The sequence below is a fragment of the Sebastes umbrosus genome, chromosome 4 (assembly GCF_015220745.1).
Source record: "Sebastes umbrosus isolate fSebUmb1 chromosome 4, fSebUmb1.pri, whole genome shotgun sequence".
Lineage (NCBI taxonomy): Eukaryota > Metazoa > Chordata > Actinopteri > Perciformes > Sebastidae > Sebastes > Sebastes umbrosus.
The window spans coordinates 9,883,089-9,905,241 of record NC_051272.1 but is presented as its reverse complement, the minus strand read 5'-3'; the positions used below and the strand labels follow the sequence as shown (position 1 = coordinate 9,905,241).

At 40.9% G+C, this 22,153-nt stretch overlaps 1 protein-coding gene across 6 annotated transcripts in view; it reads right to left on the bottom strand.

Moving 5' to 3' along the window:
* Positions 1-1,439: 1,439 nt before the first annotated feature.
* The window catches only part of cadps2 (Ca++-dependent secretion activator 2), a 206,068-nt gene continuing 185,354 nt past the window's right edge, over positions 1,440-22,153 (bottom strand). For all 6 annotated transcript variants that reach the window (XM_037767073.1, XM_037767075.1, XM_037767076.1 and 3 more), the window contains 3 exons: positions 14,322-14,429; positions 3,238-3,342; positions 1,440-2,590 (listed from right to left, as the gene is read on the bottom strand). In XM_037767073.1, coding sequence (XP_037623001.1) covers positions 2,420-2,590; positions 3,238-3,342; positions 14,322-14,429 — 384 coding nt within the window. In that variant the 3' untranslated portion in view covers positions 1,440-2,419. The remainder of the gene's footprint in view (positions 2,591-3,237; positions 3,343-14,321; positions 14,430-22,153) is intronic.

Genomic DNA, 22,153 nt, shown 5'->3' with positions numbered 1-22,153 from the left:
CATAGGTTTTTGTCCTTTAGTTTTTGTCCTTTGAACTGCACTGACACAAACTGGATCGGACAGTTAAAACAGACGGCAGGTTGTTGCACACAGTTGATCGGAGGCCGACACTGAATTTACAGGCAAAACTCTTTTTTTTTAAAATTCTCAACGACGACACGCAAACAGACGGTAGTGAATGAATGAACAGCAGTGATGAGACGCTTGGTCCGCTCACAGCTGCTCAGATTAAACACATCAATCCTATTAAAAACAGTTCTCCTGTTAAAGAAGTCCAGACTTTTACAGTTCGTTGGCGCGTTTCTAAAGACTTTGATCGATGTTGGATATGATGCACATCAGGCAGTACGACCATATCACTCTACAACTCAATATTATTCTTCACGACAGTTAATATCACGATGAACAGAGATAACAGCAACTACATCAACATGTAGTCGTGATTCTGAACAATTATTCCCCAATCAGAGAGTTTCAACACTTCTTAAAAGCTTCACGTGGTGAAACTGACTCTTTGTGTAGATTTGTTTCCTGTTTCACAGAACCCAGGAACCTGTTTCAGTGATATTTCATTTTAAAGTGGAAATATTTCTTTCTTTTTTTTTGCATTTTTTTACCACCTGAAGCCACCAATCGTTGGGGGCATTTTGAGCTACAGAAGATTCAGAAACTATCAGTGCAGCAATATTTCATTAGCTTGGAGTTGTAAGAGTTCTTCTGCAGAGGTGAGACTCTGAACATCAAACATTAAACTATTAACTACTTTCTGTTTTTGTTCTGAGCTGATGATCAACCTTATTTTCAGACTAAACAATGGACAATTCTGCAAAATCCCAGATTACATTTCACAACAATGCTTCTGAGCCACCCATTCCGTATGTTATCAGCTGATTGAATGGGCGTTATCAGTGGTTATCACCATTCTACTGCTACAGACAGGCCAAACTGCACCTCCCACATTGTGAAAGTGAAATTTAACGTTGTGAATAGGGCTGTCAAACTTAACGCGATATTAACGTGTTAATGCAAATTAGTTTTAAACGCCACTTATTTCTTTAACACATTAATGCAACTTGCGGTTTGTAGGTTGTAGCAGGATCAGTTTTAAAGCTAGAGTGAAGAAACTGGTATCATATGAAACTAGAAAAACCTAATGAATCCACTGGTACCAAACATCCTCATAGTAGCTTGTCGCAAAAGAGGCTAAATAACGCTCCGAACCAAACAAATGTTGTTGTTTACTTGTGGAGACGTACTCTGGGTTGTAATGAATATTTCAGCATCTAGAGGATGCTAGCAGGACTTTTGACTTTTAAAGGTGCAGTGTGTAGGATCTGGCGTCATCTGGCGGTGAGGTTGCAGATTACAACCAATTAAAACTACTACCACGTGCAAAGCGTGCTGGAGAGCTACGGTGGCCGACATAAAAACGTGAAAACGTGAATGTCTCTATCTAGAGTCAGTGTTTGGTTTGTCTGTTCTGTGCCACTATAGAAACATGGCGGCCGGCTCCGTGAAGAGGACCCGCTCCCTATGTAGATATAAACAGCTCATTCTAAGGTAACTAAAATACAACTACTCTTATTATCAGATGATTATACACTAATGAAAACATACTTATTAATATTATATTCCATTTCTGCCAAGAGATCCAACAAAATGCGACACACTGGTCCTTTAAACAAATAGTTATTGGTAAATGGTTATTCAACATAACCATAATAATAAAATATAATAAAACCATAATAGTATAAAGTAATATTCAAAGACAAGACCGTGGATAACTTTGATTAAAACAGTCAAATACAATCTTACAATTCCAAGCTTCCTGTCAATTAAAAATAAATATCTTTAGTTGATTTTGCTGCCGTTGCTGTCGGTTAAAAACGATGTAAAGAGGCGGCGAGGTCGAGGTCGAGGTCGAGGTCAAGGACTCTGGGGGTTAAGAGCTGCCGGAGCCTTTTTGAACAATTAGCTACAACTGTCGATGAAACAAGACGGGTGGGCGGCGATCGCTGAGCTCTACTGTACAAAGTGACATCAATAGAGTATGGCTGCACGTGGAGGAGGGCGGGGCTTCCTGTCCTGCAGGTGAGAGATGGAGGTTCGTCTCAGCACCGTCCAGAGTGTCCGCGCCACACCTTCACTTCCTGTTTGTCGTACATTCTCACTTGTGTACGTTTCAACATGTACAGCAGTGTCAGGGCGATGAGCATGTGACAGGTTGGGTAAACGGGAGGCGGAGACGGGAGGGGGGGTTCACTACCTGAGCGTCCATCCTTACCTGATCAGGACCTTCAGCTACGATGAATGACATGTTACCTCTACTGTGCAACTTTTCATCTACGACATATCTGCGATGGAAGGTTCTGATCTGATAATCAAGTAGTATAGCGGCGAGCGAAGGTATGACGTGTGTTCAATCGTCCTCCTCGTCGCTGTCTCTCATGCTGATGCCTTGCAGGCCGTCACCCGTCTTGACAGCCGCCGTGGCCTCCTCCACCGTCAGCCGGTTGTAGATGGTCTCGTAGCTCTTGTTGTTCAGCGTGACGTCCAGGACGCCCTGCAGCCTGAAGTCACGGTAGGTCTTCTGTTGAGACGGGAGGGGTTGGAAATGAGGTAAAAGGAGACGGGAGGGAAAAACAGAGAGCATCTTAGGAATGTGGCGAGCGGGAGGGAGGAGGCAGCTGCCGTTCGCCGTTTGGAAGGACAAAAGCGGGAAGATTGAGGCTCAAGGACGAGCCGAGTCTTTTATGTGTCGGACCGAGAAGGCAGACCGAGGCGTCTGAGGGGTTTTGTTACCTTCAGTCAGAAGCCATTATAATTCCTTGTCTCTCTTGCTTTCAAGTTAAACTCGCACGTCTCTGTACATTAGCAAACTATGAAAAGACAAAAGCGGCGAGCAGCACAGTTGAGCAGTTTTCTCTTTCGTGTCTCGCCGCCTCTTCACACCGCTGCCGCTGCTGATTTCAAGGACACTTCGTCTTTATTTTCTTCGTCTCCTTCAATGTCAGTTCTGACTGTTTTACATGATTCATTTTTTAATTCAGTATAGTCAGTCTGAGGTTGATTCACTGCCACTCTTTTCAAACAGTAGAAAAGAAGACTTTGAATCTGGTAGGTAAAAGTAACCTGTCAGATCTGAATGACAATTTTTATTGTGCATTTCAACACTAAAATCTGTTGTTTTTCAACAGAAGTTCTGGTTCTCTCGTGAATAGTTTTGTGTTTTCTTACCTTCACAATCTTGATGAGTGTCTTCAGCTGGTACATGTGGAGCTGCAGGTCCAGTCGGTCTGTCAGCCAAACACACACCGCTTTCATGGAGCCGGTGTACCATTGCTGTAAGACACAAAAACACATTTTTCGTGGTCACACATCAGTTTTCCTGTGAAATGATGGATTATTACCAACATTTCAGGAACAAAGAACTAGCTGCGACGAAGGCTGACCATTACGTCGCCTCACGTTGCCTTTGTCTTTGTCGACAAGTTGTACTCAAACACGGCCAGTTAGCACATACGTTCTGCCACTACGTGAGATGAAATAACTCTCCATGCTAGCAGGCGGCGGTAGTCTGTATTCATCATTCAAAAAGGGAAACAGGAAGACCGAGGACGGCATATATACAAGCCGTTGTTATGATACGTACATGAACAAAGCGGCGTTTGCCGACCATTTTCACATCACTCTCACTCACCACTTAGCTTCATTCCAGATGTTCATGTCGCTGTGAAAATATCTGTGTGTTGGAATGATCAGATGAGATGAAGATGAAAAATGAGAAGAGACTTCTGTGTGTGTCCTCTTGACTTTACTCGTTGGCTTGCTTTCCATGCTTCTCTTCTCGTGCACTGATTCGTTTAAGCTGAACAGCCAATCGGAGTGATTTCTTTCACCGACGAGCTTCGCCACTGATTCAACATGCTGAAATGGCCAAGAAACCTCAGACATGGGCAGACTAGAAAAACTAGACCGACAGATGCTCACCGACGGCCCCAAACTGTCCGACGGCAGACCATCAGCTTGGTGTGTCGGGGCCTTAAGGATGTCACTGCGCTCCCAGATTTCAGCTATTAATTTGGTGAGCACAATCATAAACGATAGAACAAAAGGCCCAAGCTATGACAATAAACGCCAAGTTGTAACAAACGTTTTCCTTTAGGGCAAAATGGCCCTGTAAAAGTGAAATCATTCTCAAATTGCCACCAAAACTCCTACTGGGAGAAGTGAAATCTACTGACGCCATAAACTGTTACACAGAAACACTTTTGGCTTTGTATTTGTAGAAAGAAGTTGGGGTTTTTCCTATTCACTTCAATACATGATTGGACATTGGAAGAACTGCAGCCTAAAACATCATTCATTTCATCACTGAGCTGTGGTAGATCCTAAAATCCTGGAATTCACCAAGAAACACACAAATGATTGTTGATTATATGTTGGTGTTTCACAAGGGTTACGTTCAAACGGCAGGTAAAAGTCCTGAGGACGTTTTCATGTCGATATGGTAAATGGAGTTGCATTTATATACAGTAGCGCTTTTCTAGTCTTCCAACCACTCAAAGCGCTTTACACTACATGTCAGCACTCACCCATTCACACACACATTCATACACTGATGGCAGAGGCTGCCATGCAAGGTGCCAACCTGCCCATCAGGATCTAATCTGAATACTCATTCACACACCGCAGCCCTCAGGATCAATTTGCCGTTAAGTGTCTTGCTCAAGGACACATCGACATGTGACCGGAGGAGCTGGGGATCGAAATGTTGACATTCTGATTGGTGGACGACCTGCTCTACCTCTGAGCCAAAGCCGCCCCGATAGAGGAATAACCCTGCCCCTATATGTTAGCTCCACCCCTTTCATAACTCATGAACCGTAAACGCTGACTTCAGTGGCCTCTATGTTTACGTGTGACGTTTTTGTTATTGTTCTTATGTACATGCGGTTCAGTTCACACTGGAATCTGATACTGGCCACATTTAAAAAATAATGTAAACAGCCAAACAAACCAAAAAAATTGCATCTGAGCAATAACTCCAAATTGAGCTGCAAATGAGACAAATTAAACCCAAACCTTGATTTTAACAAACCTACCCTTTAAAGTGGAGCATTAAAAGGATAAAACATGGCCTTCTGAGTCAGTCATACATGTAAAGACTCTTTTCTCGTATGGAGGATGTGACCTCAGACCACCGGAGCACAGAAACCAGCTGAAAGCGGCTTCATTCATCCTCCTGAAAGCATCCTCAAGCTGTTTTTGAAGTCAGAAAACCAAGAGCAAACACCCTGAGGAGCATCTTTAAACTCTGTGCTGCGTTTTTCTTTTCACAAGGCTGAAACATCCTTAAAAAGAACATGAATAAAAACGACATTATGTTAATGGCTGCTCTCCGAACAAGGACAGTTTATGGTTGTCATTCGTGTGTGTTCTCCTTCAGAGGAGTTCAGAAGATCGCTGTTTGCTTGCTGGCAGCTTCTGAAACGCCTCGCTTCAATCACGCCCACGACACTACAACACGAGGTCAAACGCTGTGCAGGCATCAAAACGGCAAAACTCAAAGAGCGTGAAACATTTACTTATTCAAGAGGGTGCCAATTTAATGCAAAACTCCTGAATGCTGCACGTCAAGGGAAGAGTTCACGGCTTCGCTTTGACCTTCAAATAAAAAAAAAAAAAAATCAGGTTCCGTCTTTGTAATTTTATTAAACGCTCTTCCTTCACATCTTCTGCCACCAGGCCATAGCTGCAGGGAAATCAAACGCAGCTTTTCTCACCTGAAGAGCGATCCTCACTTACAGCAGCTTTCAGCACGCTGCTGGTAAAATGCACACAACGGGTGGCTTTATTCAGTTACCAGTCAAACAAGAATGCTCAGGGAAATTGCTCTGACACAGTAATGACCCGTAATATTCAGATCTGCTTCAAGAGCCGCCGGCAGACTTAATTTCACACTGACAAGAACTGTAATTACCTTCCAATTTAAGAGAGAAAAACAGTCCAAAGGTTATTTCATGCACTTGACAAAAGCCAAAACACGTCCGTGATCATTCGGGGATCACGCAAATATTTGATTCCATCCATTGTGGGAACGACCCCTGACCTCCTTCACTCTGGCTCCTTAATTATGTTAAAGTAATGAAGCAGATTTTCATTCAGAGCCAACTAAATGTAAGAAAATGTACGTAGACTTTTCAAACGAGGATTCAAGTTTAATCACAGGTCCTAATCTTATTTCTTTTCTGTCAAAAAAAGAATAAACACAAAGTTTGTTCTTGGAAAAGGCCTTACCTTGTGATCTGAAAAGTCACTCACAGATTTGGTCTTTTCTTTTTTAAAAACAGAATTTGGGCTTTCTGTTGTTTTCTTAGCAGCAGAAACAAACATCACACTGATGCTCGATGATAGAAACTCCCAGCTGTAGTTTTATTGTCAACATCTTTGCTTTTGGTTGTTGATATCAATGCGTTGTGTAATTTTATGTTTATATTAATCAGTGTACCAACACTTTGTCCTTGAAGTTTTTAATGATTCAAGTTCGACAGTCAAAGTGATTTTCAAGTGTATTCATATTATTCATCATATTGAAAGGAAGGGAAAAAGGTCTTTGGAGATACTCTCAGAGCAGCCGTCTCCTAAAAATTACATTCCCAACAACGAAACTGCATTTGCGTTTACCTTTCCAGGGAAACATATTTTGTTTGTTTTGACGTATCACAGATACGTAGTGATACACCGCAAAAGTCCACATAGGGAGGAGGAGGTGGTGGTTGTGAACGGGTCAAACAAACGAAGGACTTTCACCGAGGAGACCGCTGCTCGTGTCCCTTGTGAAACAAAAAGTGTTCACTTATTTTAATTTACATCCATAGCTTAATAACATAACAAACATAGCCATTTTAAGCCAAACCATGATCATTTTTTACTTGGTCTGTCAAAATTAACGCGATAATGACGAGGTAACGCAAATTTGTTTTAATGCCACTCATTTCTTTAACGCATTAACACAACTTGTGATTTATAGGTTGTAGCGGCTCAGTTTTAAAGCTAGAGTGAAGATACTGGCATCATATGAAACTAGAAAAACCTAAAGAATCCATTGGTACCAACCATGTCATACCAGCTTGTCGCGAAGGATGTTAAATATCTTCCACTAAATTTTGACGAGGTAAACCTGGCATGGCCAAAGGGGTCCATTGACCTCTGACCTCAGCTGTTGTTGCCTGTTGGGCTTGAGTTTGCTTTGTTATGATTTGAGCATATTTTTTATGCTAAATGCAGTACAGTAAATACTTACTATACAAATAAGTCAACATCTTCAATTCGTGCCACCTACAGCAAATTTACGTCCACAAAATTTGCTTTGTGTTCAGTTTGAACACACCTAATATAGAAAGAATATACTAATCCGAGAAAGGCACTCCAACACTTTTACTCTCTTGTGAAATAAGGTGATGAAGTGTATAGTTGCATTTGTTTTTTTGTATGTTTTTGATGCGTTATGTAAAACACTTTGAATTGTCTTTGTGTATGAAATGTGCTGTACAACTAACCTTATGTGCCGTGTGACATGTTTTATTCTATTCTGTGTTTAGCCGTTCCAGCTTCCTTTTTTTATCATCCTCCCTTCCTCCTCCATCATCTCCTCTCTCTCCACACCAAATCTTTTTACGCTGGTATTCGAGTTGTATGCTAATCAGCTCGCTGACAATCGTCTCGCGCTCTGAGTTAACAGATGCTCGAGGATGTTGAAATTACTGGATGATATTTGCTGGATGATTTCTTCTGATTTCCTTCCTCCTCCTCCTCCACCCTTCACCCGCTCAATGAAACATTTATTCGAGACTCTTGGAGGCGAGCTTCCTCAGAGCGGCTAATCAGCTGCCTGACGGTTGCCTCGTGAGGCGCGTTAACTGTCGTGGAAATTGAGTACGAAGATGCTCCTTAATTGAGCTGATTAGAGGACAAAAGTGAAAACAGATGGAGGGAATGTATGGGGGGGAGGTGTGCACGGCATTGTGGGTCGGCATTAGTCCTGTCAGAAACAATTTCTACATGATGAATGGAGGGAGGTTTCCTGATGGTGTCACAGTAATGATGTCATTTCAACATTTGACACACTGGTTTTGGTGTAGTCATTTTGCTAAAATCAAAAGTAATCAACTATTAAAAAGTCCTAGAATCTTATATTTCAGTGAGATGAGACTATTTAGGTGTTACTATTTTCTTGATTGTAGTGCTGAGATCTTCATACGGTGTTGTTTCAAGATGCTGACTAGGGCTGTCACAATATCACGTTTTCATTGCACGATTATCGTGGCCAAAAGAATTCACAATAACGATATTATCGCAATATTTGAAGAAAGAAAAGGTAAATGATATAACACTCAAAATATGAGTGTAGGGAGGTGGAGAGTCTGTAACCATAACTGTATATATAAAATGATTTAAGAGGCGGCGGCGCTGGATTATTTACACAATATTATCGTATGTGCATTTATTAACATGATTACATTTTTAGATATCGCTTATCATCCATACCGGCATACTGCAACACCCTTAATGCTGACTATAAATGAAACTGCAACAGGAAAAATGATGCACTGTAGTAAAAATAAAAATGCATTTTGTCCTGGGGAACAAAGCCCCTAAATTGAGTGTTAAAATTTTAAAATTTTCTCAAAAGGAATACCAAGAAGATGAAACTATTTGTATTTTTTTCACGTCCGTTCTTTGATTCTTGTACAACAATCTGCTTTATTCATGTCTGGTGTCAAGACATTGACGCCGATTTAAAATCTGATGCTGTAACACAAGAATCTATCTATCTATCTATCTATCTATCTATCTATCTATCTATCTATCTATCTATCAAATCTAAATATAATCTAATAATAAAATATATAAAATGATTTAAGAAGCGCTGGATTATTTACACGATATTATCATGTGTATTATTAACATTATATCAATATTTTTCATTTTAAATATCACAGTTATCGTCAATACCGGTATATTGCGACACTTCTAATGTCGACTATAAATAAAACTGCAACAGAAAAAAATTATGCCCTGTAGCAAAACTAAAAATACATCTTAATTTAATGTTTTGTGTCAAGACACTGACTCCGATTTAAAATAAAAAATCCTGAATGAAAACAAAACTGCGACAAGACAAAGCGGCATAATCTATAATATTTTATCTAGTTTAAAAAAAAAAAGAGGCTGATTTGAGATTAAATGACGTCTTGTTAAGAGATCCACGTTTGTTGTTTTACAGCAGGTTCGTCCTTGTCAGCTGCTTCATAAAGGTGATCAGGCTGCTAATGTGAAGAGGATGGAGCTGTGTGTGTGTGTGTTTGTGTGTGTGTGTGTGAGGGCATGCATTACACTCCTCATCCACACAAAGACGCTCCCTGGTGAGCACTTGTACACAAATAGACCGACAGGCACATGTGAGCATGCACACGCAGGAAAAAAAAAGAAGTGTGTTTGCAGCTGCGTGCTGACGCCCCACATGTCCGCTCCCTCTAACAGCCTCTTTCTTCTTCTTTACATCCGTCCGTGTCGACAAACCTTCTGCTTAAAGAAAAGACGCCTTACCAGAATTTGACTTAGACTCGCTCACACGCTCGTAAACAAGACAATTGCATACCCATAATGCTGCCGGCGGGAGGCCTGGTGCTGCTGTATGAACACATGGTTTACTTTCTTTGTTTGTGTGTGTGGTACATGTTGAAGGGCTGAGCGGAGACACTTCGAGGCCCCGCCGTCACCTCCTCCTCGGTGCATGACTGGGCGCTTCTGAGCTCCATTAGACTCATTCTCATCACCCCCCCTCAAACACACACTCTTTTAACACACACACACTCGAGCCTCAGCCACAATACCCTGAACCCTCAGAGGAGGCGGCGGGTGGCAGAAATCCATCGCTCGGCTTCGTGCTGCTAATGTGTACGAAGGTCTGAGCTGCCATGTCCGCTGCATTGACTCACGACGGTGAGCTGAGGCGTGTTTGGCAACCGTGCGCTAAAATATTCGTATAAATCTGAATTCTGTGAAGAAAACGGGACAGCGTTGGATGGAGGGATGGATCTGGTGTGTTTGCGACTCCCGCTGAGCGAGTCGACAGCTCTCGGTGTTTCCTAAGTGATAAACAGGTCAACAGAAGCAGTCGGTGTTTTCAGCCTCAAAACGACCTGCTGCTGCTCTGAAACTGGAGAATCAAACCTCACACCAACACAACAAACACCTGACTGTGAGCTCCATTTGTAAAGGTTTTTATCTGCCAGGTGTGCTTCCATACAAGCATTTACTCTGTTGGTGCCTTCAAATGGAACTCGTGAGCTCATGTTTACAACACGGGAAGTTGTGTACACAATATGTATGGCGTTCAAGTGGTTAAGTCGTGAGAGCGTCGCTGCTAAGCAACGGCAATATCATAAAATTACAAAGAAAAACAATATATGACTAAAATTACAATAAATTCACTTATTATGCATCGAACTTCCAAGGCCTCCTCCATTTCTGACAACGTCAACAAACATGTCACAAGTTGTGAACTCGGAGCTTTCAGAAACTTACCACTTACGAGGTTGTGAATACCACAAGAGGGGGGTGTTCATATGGACTCTTCTCGTGAACACGGTAAACACGACAGCATTTGAAGGCACCATGTATCTCATGAAAAGATCCGATACAATAAGACCTCATTCATCAGACCGGCACATACGATTACTTTTTTACCGTCTCCTCCTGGCGAGGCGGCCGTCTGGCTGCTGCTGCACCGAGGAGCCGCACCACCGCACGCTGGCCACAGCGCACCGGGGACGGATAGACATGTTGCCGAGGTCAGCTGTTTGAAATGTAGTTTCGGGACGTATTGGAGGTTCACCGTCCAACAGCACCGGCCGCACTCGCCTCATTCCCAGCACCGCCACCGCACCAGGCTGCACTGTGATTCGTTTACATGTTTTCTTTTGGGCTTAAAGTTGTTCTCCCCGTCGTTCAGAGAGGCCCGCAAATCTCCGGCATCGGCCGCTTTCCGTTAATTTATCTCCAGCCAAAGACGATAAAGAAGAGAGCGGGTGAGAGAGACAGTCAGTATGTTGGTCGGATTTTGTGTAATTCACTGCGTTGATTTCACCCGTTCTCGGCACACACACATGCCATGGGTGAAAATAAACACACTTAACCAAGGTGGAGGAAACTAAAAACTAAATGAAACCCCTCAGTTAGCCAATGCAACAAGTTGGGCTAGCTAACTACACCTAACTAGCTGCTAAAGGTGCTAAATGTGAGATTGGGATAATTTCTATTGCCTCGGCACAGCTCTCAACATGGCGACGGCTGAGCCAGCGGCTCGTAGCTAACGGTGCAAACAGCTCTAACAGCTCTATCAATGACAACAGTGTTGACAGAGATAATAGTATTAACCTGAGGAGGAACCGAAGGGTGATTGCTACGCTTCCGCGACGGTGGCGTCGGTTGGGACGGCGTTATCAGCTGTAACCGCCGTATGAGAGCAGTGCAGAGTGGTGGCTGTGAGCTAGCCATTGGCCCACCAATGTTGTATTAATGGGAACGCATGACCAAACTGGAGGTCCAGCTACTGGGAGAAAAACAGCGATAAACGGGGACGTCGCTAAACCCGTCAAATAAGAGAAAGAACGGCACCATCTTAATGCATCATGAACGTTTACATTCTGCAGACGGCTTTGACAAATTAAAACAAAAGCAAAGGTAGAGACTCATATCAGCATTTTGGAGGGAATCCATAAATGTATTTCCTAAAGCTACAGGGAAGAAAAAGCTCTGATGAGCAGGAAATCGAGTGCAGAGAGGGAAGACGGTGACCGCTGGGAGCCGTGGTGAAGAGGATATGTTGGGGGAACAGTGAAGATTGAAATAAAACGGACAGAGGCAGGTAAAGAGTTGCTCAGCATCCTAAAGATCTGAGAGCTGTTTGATAATCCTAAAAAGCAAACTCAAAGCATATTGTTTATGAGCAGAAAGCTATGGAGGGCGGAACCTGCCAAAGTAAAAATTAAATGAATAAATAAATAAATGACTCGATAAATACATAAATAAATATGTCATTAAATATAGCAAAAATAATATTAAAAATAATGTAGCCATTAATTAATTGATAAAATGTGACATAAATTGATATTTCTGTTACAATTTGTTTCTTTATTTATTTATCTTTGTATTAATTCCCTTATTTTTTGCTCTTCTGTTTAATTTTGTTTTTTATTCATTCATGTATTTATTTTTATAAATTTTCAAATTCATTATTTTATTTTTGCATTTATCTATTTTTTTAATCAATTTTCAAATTTATTTATTTTTGCATTTATTTTGTATTTATTTATGTTTTATTAATTTTCAAATGTATTAATTTTTGCATTTATTTGTTATTTATTTATGTATTTATTTATTTACCCAAATTTAATTTCTTTATTATTTTCTTTATACATCTCTGCCTCATTATGCAAATGAGACATGGGGTCAGAGCATGGGTCAATGTGCAAAAATCCATTATATGTTAGCCAGATAGCTATTTATTTATTGATTGATTGATTGATTTATTTTTTTATTTTGGTAGGTTCTGTCCTCCATAGAAAGCAGCATATCTGAGAAACTAAGACGGAGAGAAGGAAGAGAATACTGGAGATCAATATCAGTTTGTGTTTGAGTGAAAGACACACTGGAGCAAAGACGTGTTTAGAGACGTTACAATCGAGTGGAAACAACATGTCTGTATTTGTGCTTGACCGGCTTTAAGATTTTGTAGCATATAACAGCGTAACAACAGATCATTGTTGAGACTCTTTGTGTTCCTGCAGTGTTTATCTGAGCGAGAAGAAATGTTCCTTCTCACTGTGGTTTTGTCTGACGACGAGGCCTTGAACGCAGCTCACAGGTGAATCCGACAGGAAAATCATTTGTGGACCATTATTCTGTTTTCACGTCCTCGTGCTCAGATCCTCTGCAGGAGAGCTAACGGTCAGCTGACGGAAGGAAAGTCACAGCCGTGACTGCTTCCATTAACCTCCTTCCAGTTTCATTTGGTTTCTGTCACAAAAAGCACCGTTCTAAATGTTTCATTTCATTTCCAGCAGGTCATGGCTGATGTGTCATGTCTCTGCAAACACTCAAAAAGCACGTTTTAATCTAGTTGTCACATCATATTTTAAGTCAAGTAGAAATTAAGGTGATTTTTATATCATCTGCAAAAATTCACTGCCTTCTAGTTTTTTTTCCTGTAGATGGAGTTTACCGATATGTTTGAAGGTTGTACGTGCTGCACTTTCGTTTTTCCTTTCTTGCTGTTATTTCTGATATGTTTGCATTATTTTGATGTCCTGTTTTATCCTCAGTTTTTGACATGTTGTATTTGTGCAGCTTTCTATGTGTTTGGGCCTTGAGAAGTAGAACTGTAAACTGCTTTTCCCATGTGTACATGGCAAGGCACAGGTGTGCTCTATAGGGCTGGCTTTTTGGGGGAATTTGGTTCATTTGAATGTGGTAGCAATTTAAATATTCAAATTGTAAGGACCTGTTTTAGTGCAAAATTCAAGTACTTAGTGTTGTGGTTATTAAAATCAGTTTGACTGATTGCTGCCCTGTTGACCAATCCGTACACTAAACTAATAAATATCTACAATTACCGCCGCCTCACGGTTGTATGCCTCCGCCAACCAGTCAAGTTGCAGTTTACATCCATGTCTGTCCAAAATGTCATCACTTCATCATTTCATCCTATTAGACAGCCCAGTCTCACGGCAAAGCGTGTAATAGACCCGCCTGTCCATCGGAAGAAAGCATGTGAGTGTCACATTTTGTGCAGTGCACCTTGGGTGCAAACGGCTCGTTTTAAGGTAATGAAAACACGACTGTTCATTTAATATTTGTGCTAAATATGGATGGAAACTTGACTAATGTCAACCAGAGATTAATCTGTAACAGCTGTCTCATATGAATGGATACAGCCATGTCATATGCGTTACAAGTATCCATCACAGTTTGCAGACTGCCTTCCTGTTTCATCTTTGACCTAGCGTACTCACTGTATTTGTGATCACACTGGTTTCCTGTCCAGTGAGGGATTATTACTGACATTTCAGGTGTGCTCACTTTCAGTTTGATCTCCAAATAAAGTGCTCTAGATCGTCCGGATAAACGGTTTGCTTCCAACCTGTCTGATTGTCTGACCTCCTTTTATTGACGTCACCGTGTTCGCACATCTCACCCAAGACCCAAGTTGTGATAAACTGGAATTGTCTTTAGGAACCAGAATCAGCACTCACATCGAACACCTTCTCGATGTACTGCTCGTCGTTGACGCGGTCTCGGAGGATGTCCTGGTTCTGCCGTATGAAGGTGATGTAGGTGTCGGCCAGATCCATCCCTGGTTTCTGCAGGAGAGAGGAAACACACAGGAATGAGGACGACTGCAGGACGGTGGAGGCTGAACATTAAGAAAACGATGTCACAACAAACTGAATATGTAAACATGGCTGGTGTTCATGGTGCACATCTCACTTCATCCATGCTGTTAATAAGCTAATTTCATTCTACAGTAGAAGCCAATCAGCAGTCTGGCTGCACACATACAGAACAGTGAAGCTTGAAATTTAGCAGCAGTTTCTCAGTACAGTGAGATGGAACAGACCCCTGAATGATGTCAACAGGAAAAACATATAACAATGCACAGAAAGTCACTTCCACTAGCTTCTGTAAGAGCGTGTTCACATCCTGTAAGGAATCCATTGGTACCAACCCATGTCATACTAGCTTGTTCAAGCTAACAAAAATTTACGCAAAATTTTGGTTTGCTTGAGTTTGCCATGTTATGATTTGAGCATATTTTTTATGCTAAATGCAGTACCTGTGAGGGTTTCTGGACAATATTTGTAATTGTTTTGTGTTGTTAATTTATTTCTAATTATTAATATATACCTGCATAAAGCAGCATATTCGCCCACTCCCATGTTGATAAGAGTATTAAATACTTGACAAATCTCTCTTTAAGGTACATTTTGAACAGATAAAAAATTAGCGATTAATTAGTGATTAATCGCGATTGAATATTTTAATCGACTGACAACCCTAATAATTTATAAACCAATTATTTCATATTACACAAACTAATGATAAAATAATGGAAATTATAGCATTACTAATAATGAGTTAATATCATTAATTATCATTTCATTGTTTGTTAACAGTAACATAACTATTAACTAAGTTTAATTAACAATTTACCATTGATAAATAATTATTTATGTTTAATGGTTATTATAAAGTGATACCACTCTTTCAATGTGCAATTGTATTAATCAATTTCTTGCCATACATAAAAGAATATTTAACAAAAAGTTGTTTTCTTAGTTGCAACACACTCCAGGTGTGCAGAGTTGTGTCAGTTGACACCTGGAGCACCAAACAAAAGCCCCGCAGGAATCAGTCAAGGTACAGGAAGTAATTTGGTTTCTGTTAAGAGTTTTACTGTCATAAGTATTTCAAGGTCAACATAAGACAGCTCAGTGTGTTTTTGTAAAGTCTGAACGTAGTTCATTAAGTTTTGCACACAGATCAAATTATGAAGAGAACAAAACACGACTTCAGAGTCGTATTGTGCCTCCACTGACCTGCAATAACTATTACTGAGGCAATTTCCCATTTCATTTTGTCTTATTTACATTTGCAGTTCACGTTCCAGTTCAAGTTCAGTTTTTTAAACTCATTCTTGTTCTTATTATCAATTAGGTTGAAAAGGATTGTTTCTTAACCAAGAGCTTTTATTTGTGTAGTGGCCATTTGTCAGAAAAATCTAACTAAATTCAAAGGGCCACTGACGCACCGTGGATGTGTGGTATACTCCACTGTCTATGCAAAGTTTCTGTGTTTCTTATGATTTATTTCTCCAAAAACAAGCAACCGAAAGACCAGAGAAATCATGGCTATTACTGCCTCTCTTGCTCTGGTAAAAAACCATACACTCACCCAGGTGCATGCTGGTCCTATACCTGCCCTCCTACCTACATATATAACTGCAGGTGCCTACAGTGTTACCCAATTCACAAACAAAACAAAATACTAACTACGCAAAAATTAAATACACTAAACAAGAAAATGAATGAACTAAACATATAACTAGTAAAAGAAAACATTATCAAAAATCGAATCTAAATGTAGAAAACATCTTGAATAATCAAACAATATTTCTTCTTGCTAGTAAATAAACAACGTATTCTCATACAACGGTTCATATGACATCCTACGAAAAGTTATTCCTCATTTTTCGTGTGTTTTCCGACGAACGTTCATTCAGTTTCCACTCCAGTCTTTTCAAAATAAACTTCCACCTTCACAGGAAACAACTTGGTTAGGTTTAGGCAACAAAACTACTTAGTTAGGTTTTGGAAAAGATCTCGGTTACGTTACGCCACACCAGAAGTGACGTGACTTAAGTACGGAAGTTCCGTGACACAAACTACTTAGTTAGGTTTAGGAAAAGATGGTGGTTTGGGTTAAAATAATACCGGAAGTGCCGTTACTTAAGTACGGAAGTTATGTAACAAATAAATCAACGTTCACTTCTGGTTTCACACTGGACATGAACAGCGGTCTCCTGGGTGAAAGTCCCGTGATTTTTGACACTTTCTTGTTCTTGTGTTGTCGCGGATGGGTTTACATTGTAGTTAATGGAACGCCCGGTGCGTTTCATACTGGTTCTTAAGGGTGACTGTGCAGCTGTACCGAACGCCGACGACCGTGACAAAGCCTCGGTATTTGACGTCCTGGGAATGAGAACTGGCTGATATTTAGCAGATAATCAACAATGTGAGTCAATGACTACATGTTAGGAGTGTTTTTTCATTAAGGATAACACTGGTTTACACTCCAACAACACAGATAACAAATGTTCAGCATCACCTGCTGCTTCCTGGGTGAAAAGAGGAAGAAGAAAAAACGAACTTTTCCGTGTTGGGAGTAACAAGCAGCTTTTGGAGCTGTTACGCCGGAGGAAACATTAACTGCTGTGGAAGCAGCGGTGTGTTGGGCTGGGAGAGGCCAGAGGCAGAAGAAGTGGGTAAAGCCCTGTTCATTCACACTCCCTGTTGTCAGGGGAGATTACAACCGTAATGCTTATTGTAATTGCTTTGACATCTTTCACACCCGTTTTCTCTGAGCCGGCATGCGTCTTTCCCCCGGGGGGGTTGTTGTTCTGCTACAGCGCTGCTGAGCATGGCACATCAGGTCCCCCGTGGAAAACAAGGAAATGGAACCTCGAGAAGCCCAGAAACCTTTTGGCTTCACTTAAAGGCAAAAGGCAGGTTGGAGACTGGTTATGAATTTGAGATTGTAACCTTTTGCTCATCAAAGACAACACAAAAGAAACACAAACTGTCACATGCTAATGTTGGAGGAAAAAAAGAACTGGATCTTGACAACATCGCCTAATGTCACCTCTGTCAAGTGCCTAAGTTTTGGTTTGTGGTTTGACAAGCAAAGAGGCAGCTGTGGGAAAGCGTACCAGCCAGGTAGTTCAGACGCAGCTCCCGCTCTCAATGCTGTTTCACCACGACAGAAGTGGCATCTTGTGACGGAGAGGATTGTATCGGATGAATTCAGTTGTTGACAAGGTGATCCTCTTGGTCAGGCTGTTCTCATACACTGTTTGTAGCTACAGTATATATATATGTACTGTATATTTCTATGTATATATCCCACAAAATCAATTTGTATGTAATCCACGTAACCGTGAAAAAATACCAAACTTTCACCCAGGATACCGCTGTTCATGTCCCGTGTGAAACCAGAAGTCAACGTTGATTTATTTGTCACGTAACTTCCATACTTAAAGGTACAGTGTGTAGGATTTGGTGACATCGAGTGGTGTGGTTGCAGATTGCAACCAGCTGAGTACCCCTCCGTTCACTCCTCCCTTTCCAAAACTGCGGTAACTGCGGCCATACTTACCATAATAACACTACTTTAGGAGCAAGTGAAGTGAGACGGCGGCTGGCGGTACCACGGTTTAGCACTCGGCAGCTCACGTTACCGCAGTTTCAAAAGCGTGTTGGAAAACTATGGTGGCTTTCAGGTAACGTAAAAACGTGAAAGTCTCCCTCTAGAGCCAGTGTTTGGTTTGTCCGTTCTGGGCTACTGTAGAAACATGGTGGAGCAACATGAAGGACTCTGTGAAGACAACCTGCTCCCTATGTAGATATGAAGGACTCATTCTAAGATAACGAAAACACAACGATTCTTATTATCAGGTGATTATACACATAGTTATGAATATTATATTCCATTTCTGCTAATAGATCCCCTGAAATGTTACACACAGTTTCTTTAAGTAACGCCACTTCCGGAGTTATTTTAACCCAAACCACGATCTTTTCCTAAAACTAACCAAATAGTTTCCTTTAAAGACGGAAGTTTATTTTGAAAAGCCTGTAAGCATGTAATGAGCGAAAATTGACACGTGTTGCTGGACATTCGTAGGAAAACGCACGAAAAAGGAGGAATAACTTTTTCGTAGGATATCATACGAACCATTGCATGAGGATATGTTGTCTTGGTGAATGGGTGCAAATAAAAAAACACAAACTGTACTCTGTCTGCAAGGGTATGTTGGACATCAATTTTTATCATTGGCCAATGTCTGTGATGGTCCATATAGTTGATGCACACTTACATGTGTGAATACGTTCACCCACACAGACACTTGACGCAGTAGAGCTGAAATAATAAGTTGATTCAAACGGCAACTATTTTGATAATAAATTAATCCCTCAAGTAATTTTTTCAAGTAAAAACACCAAAATCTTTTTCTGCATTGCTGGTAACATTGAAGAGAAGATAGTGGAAATTCTCTGATAGTTGAAAGTCAAATGTTTTCTGATCAAAACTGTCCCAGCAGCTGTTTCAGAGGCCTCGAACAGCAAGTGACAGACTGAGATCAGTCAGAGGCGCTCAGCTATAATTCAGACAGACCGCTCGACAAGAAAACCTGCAGATACCAGGGGTTAAAGTGGGGTCACATGGCTGCGAGGGGATCTGGAGTGTGTGTTTGTGGGGAAAGGAGGGGTGGTGTGAGTGTTAGAGAGAGGAGGGGTCGGGCCCAGTGATTGGCAGGCCTGTCAGAATCCCCATAATCCTCTGGAGTGAGAGTCCGGCAGATCGAGGATGATCGTCGAATGACGATCAGAAATCTTGACGAGAACGAACCACGCGTGTCTCACCGGGTGTGTTACAGTCCTTGTCATGTTGTCTCTGATCTGTTGCAGCAGCAGACACTTCCAGGTCATGTCCACATTGATGCAGAGACATTTCAAAACTGTGTTTGAATGTCAGAGGTTTTCGGTCCACACCTAACGTTTCTCTACCATTTTCACAAAGTTTTCCATCAACACTAAAGAAGCAGGATGGACGTCTGCAGTGGGATGTTGATGATCCCATCGGGCTGGGTATCATTTAAACAAAACCGAGTATATGTCTGACCACCAAAACGGAGTGAATTAGATCAACTTCCAGAAATGTATCTGCAGTGTGGACCGGATCAAAGCGAGAGAAAAATCTGTACTACAACATTCAGGATTGTGTGTGTGTGTGTGTGTCACTGGCAACATATTACTGCCCTTGTTGTCACTTGAGACATCAATTTCCCCCCGTCCATCCCCTTAAGGCTTAGTCTCAATCATTTACCTCTCTTTTCTCTCGTTCTGACGAGGTGACAAAGCAGCGTGACAGATCGGAGACGCCGGCACAGTTCCAGCCACCGAGATTAAGACTTTAACACGACAGGAAAGAAAGACAGAAAGAAAAAAAAAAAACACATACAAGCAGCTCAGTGCTCTTGTCACGCTCTGCCCTCTCTGCTCCACTGTTTCTTCACTTGTAGCCAAACACCAGTAATCCCCTCCGCGCCGGGATAATGGCCGCCTGGTTGCTCATCAACATTTGACAACAAAAAAATTGAGAGTGTAAAATTAAGCGGTGTTCGTGTTGGGATACAGACAGGGAGGGGTAGAGGATTGAAGTGGGGGGGAAGAGGCCTGTTGATAATGAGCGGTTAGCGGGGGAGGAAGGCGGTGAAATGCCAGGTAATTACACACTGCTACCGGCATCGTTTCCTGCCCGGGATTCATTTCACTTCTACCAGGTGCACGTTGTGTGTGTACAAATATGTGTTTGCACGACACGTCACAGCGTAAAGTGCCTCTTTAATACAAAATAACTGTTTATGATGCTAAATTACAACACGTCACTGCCCATCCACTGTCAGTGTTAATGCACAATAAAGACTTCAGATGCAACTAACAAGGCAGAAGTGAGCATGGCTCACATACCCCCGCTCACTGTTTGACCACTACTAAAGTAGGGATAAAAGGTTTTGCCCTTATGGTGGCAAATTTCAAAAGTTTTGGGCACCTTGGACTTCTAACCCCCAAAAGGCACAACGAGACCACACTGTCAACCGTCATACCAAACTATGCCATACTGTCATTAATGCTGCATTTATACTGTACATTTCAAGAAATACTCTTATTTAATTCTTATTTTTATCATTCTGGCATTTATATTCAACACACTTTAATAGATCCTCCTTCTCAGCATTTTGCATTTATTTATTTGCACTGTGGTTATTTGTTATATTTTGCACGTCTTAATGCAAAATATTTGTGCACAACTCATATTCTATTTTCTTATTTGTAATTTTAGTACTTATATATCTTACATATATTGTGTTTATACTGTAGCAGCATGTAAATAATTAACATGTTACATACTCCTTTATTTCTATTTACATTTCTTTATGTTTATACAAGAGCAACTGTAACGTCCCGATTTCCAGCCTGGGATCAATAAAGTATTTATAATTTATATTTATAACATTCACCAGATAATATTTCTATTTTTGGATGATTGATTGAACCGTTAGTCAATTCAATTCAATTTATTTTTGTATAGCGTCAAATCACAACAGAAGTTATCTCAAGACGCTTATGCAAATGTACATTTGGTAATTTTCTGTTGATTAATTAATTGATGATTTAAAGCAGCAGTGGGTAGAAATGGAGCAAATATGATTTTTAGAAAACGGACACTATATCCTGACAGTAGTGCACGAGACAGGTAATCTGAAAAAAAATCATGTTCGTCTGTGTCATCTGGTGCTCCCATAGGCATCTGCAGGATTTCACAGAAATTGTGATTGGTCAAAGTCCTCCTATTTTTTAAAGCCTGTAAAGAGAGCCATGAGGAGGTGCAGAAGTCTAGTTTTCTCTCAGGGTTATTATGGAAGTTTTGCCCAATGATGCCAAAAATATACTGCCAACTGCAGCTTTAATTCATACATTCCTTCTCCAAGACACAAGCTAACTTCATCATACAATATAAATAAACAAGACAGAGAACATGCCATAACATGAGCATTATATATAAATCCAAAGGCAATAAAAAAACCCATCAAATTTATAAACTTGTTTTATACTTAACCTGGTAAAACAGGACTTTTTTGACATGTGAACTATGATATTGCAAATGTGAAATGTTCATGTGTCCATTAGTGATTTCAAAATGTTTTCATATGTGAAAGCATCACATGCAAAATGTTTGAAAATCACATTTTGTCCAAATTAAATGGTTAAACAGCGACTAAAGTGCACATTAAGTGAATGTGTAGTTTAATAAAACATTTCAAACCGTTTAACACTGTTGCTTTTTTATGGAAAAGCAAATTATCCTTTTTTAATCTTTGGCACCTGCAGGTTAACTGCTTTCAAATCTAACATGAATTAGTTTTTGAGGCATTTTTTTATCCTTTAGTAAACAAACGTCCTCGTGAAGACTCAAACCGGAGACATTGTGATTACACGGTCAATGCCTTGAACCCGCAGACCTCCAGATCGCCCAGACCAGAGCTAGTTAATATATGTTTTAATATGCTTTTCTGCAGGACTGTGTTATGTTAAAGATGGTGAAGAGCCAGCGATGATGATCATTCTCCCGATGTTTGTGTTTCAGCTTTGCCAGCGTTGCATATGTTTGATACGAGCATGTGTGGCTGTCAGTCACTGGCGTCTTGGCTGAGCAGGCGTCGACACGTCAGTCCTGCTGAACACGT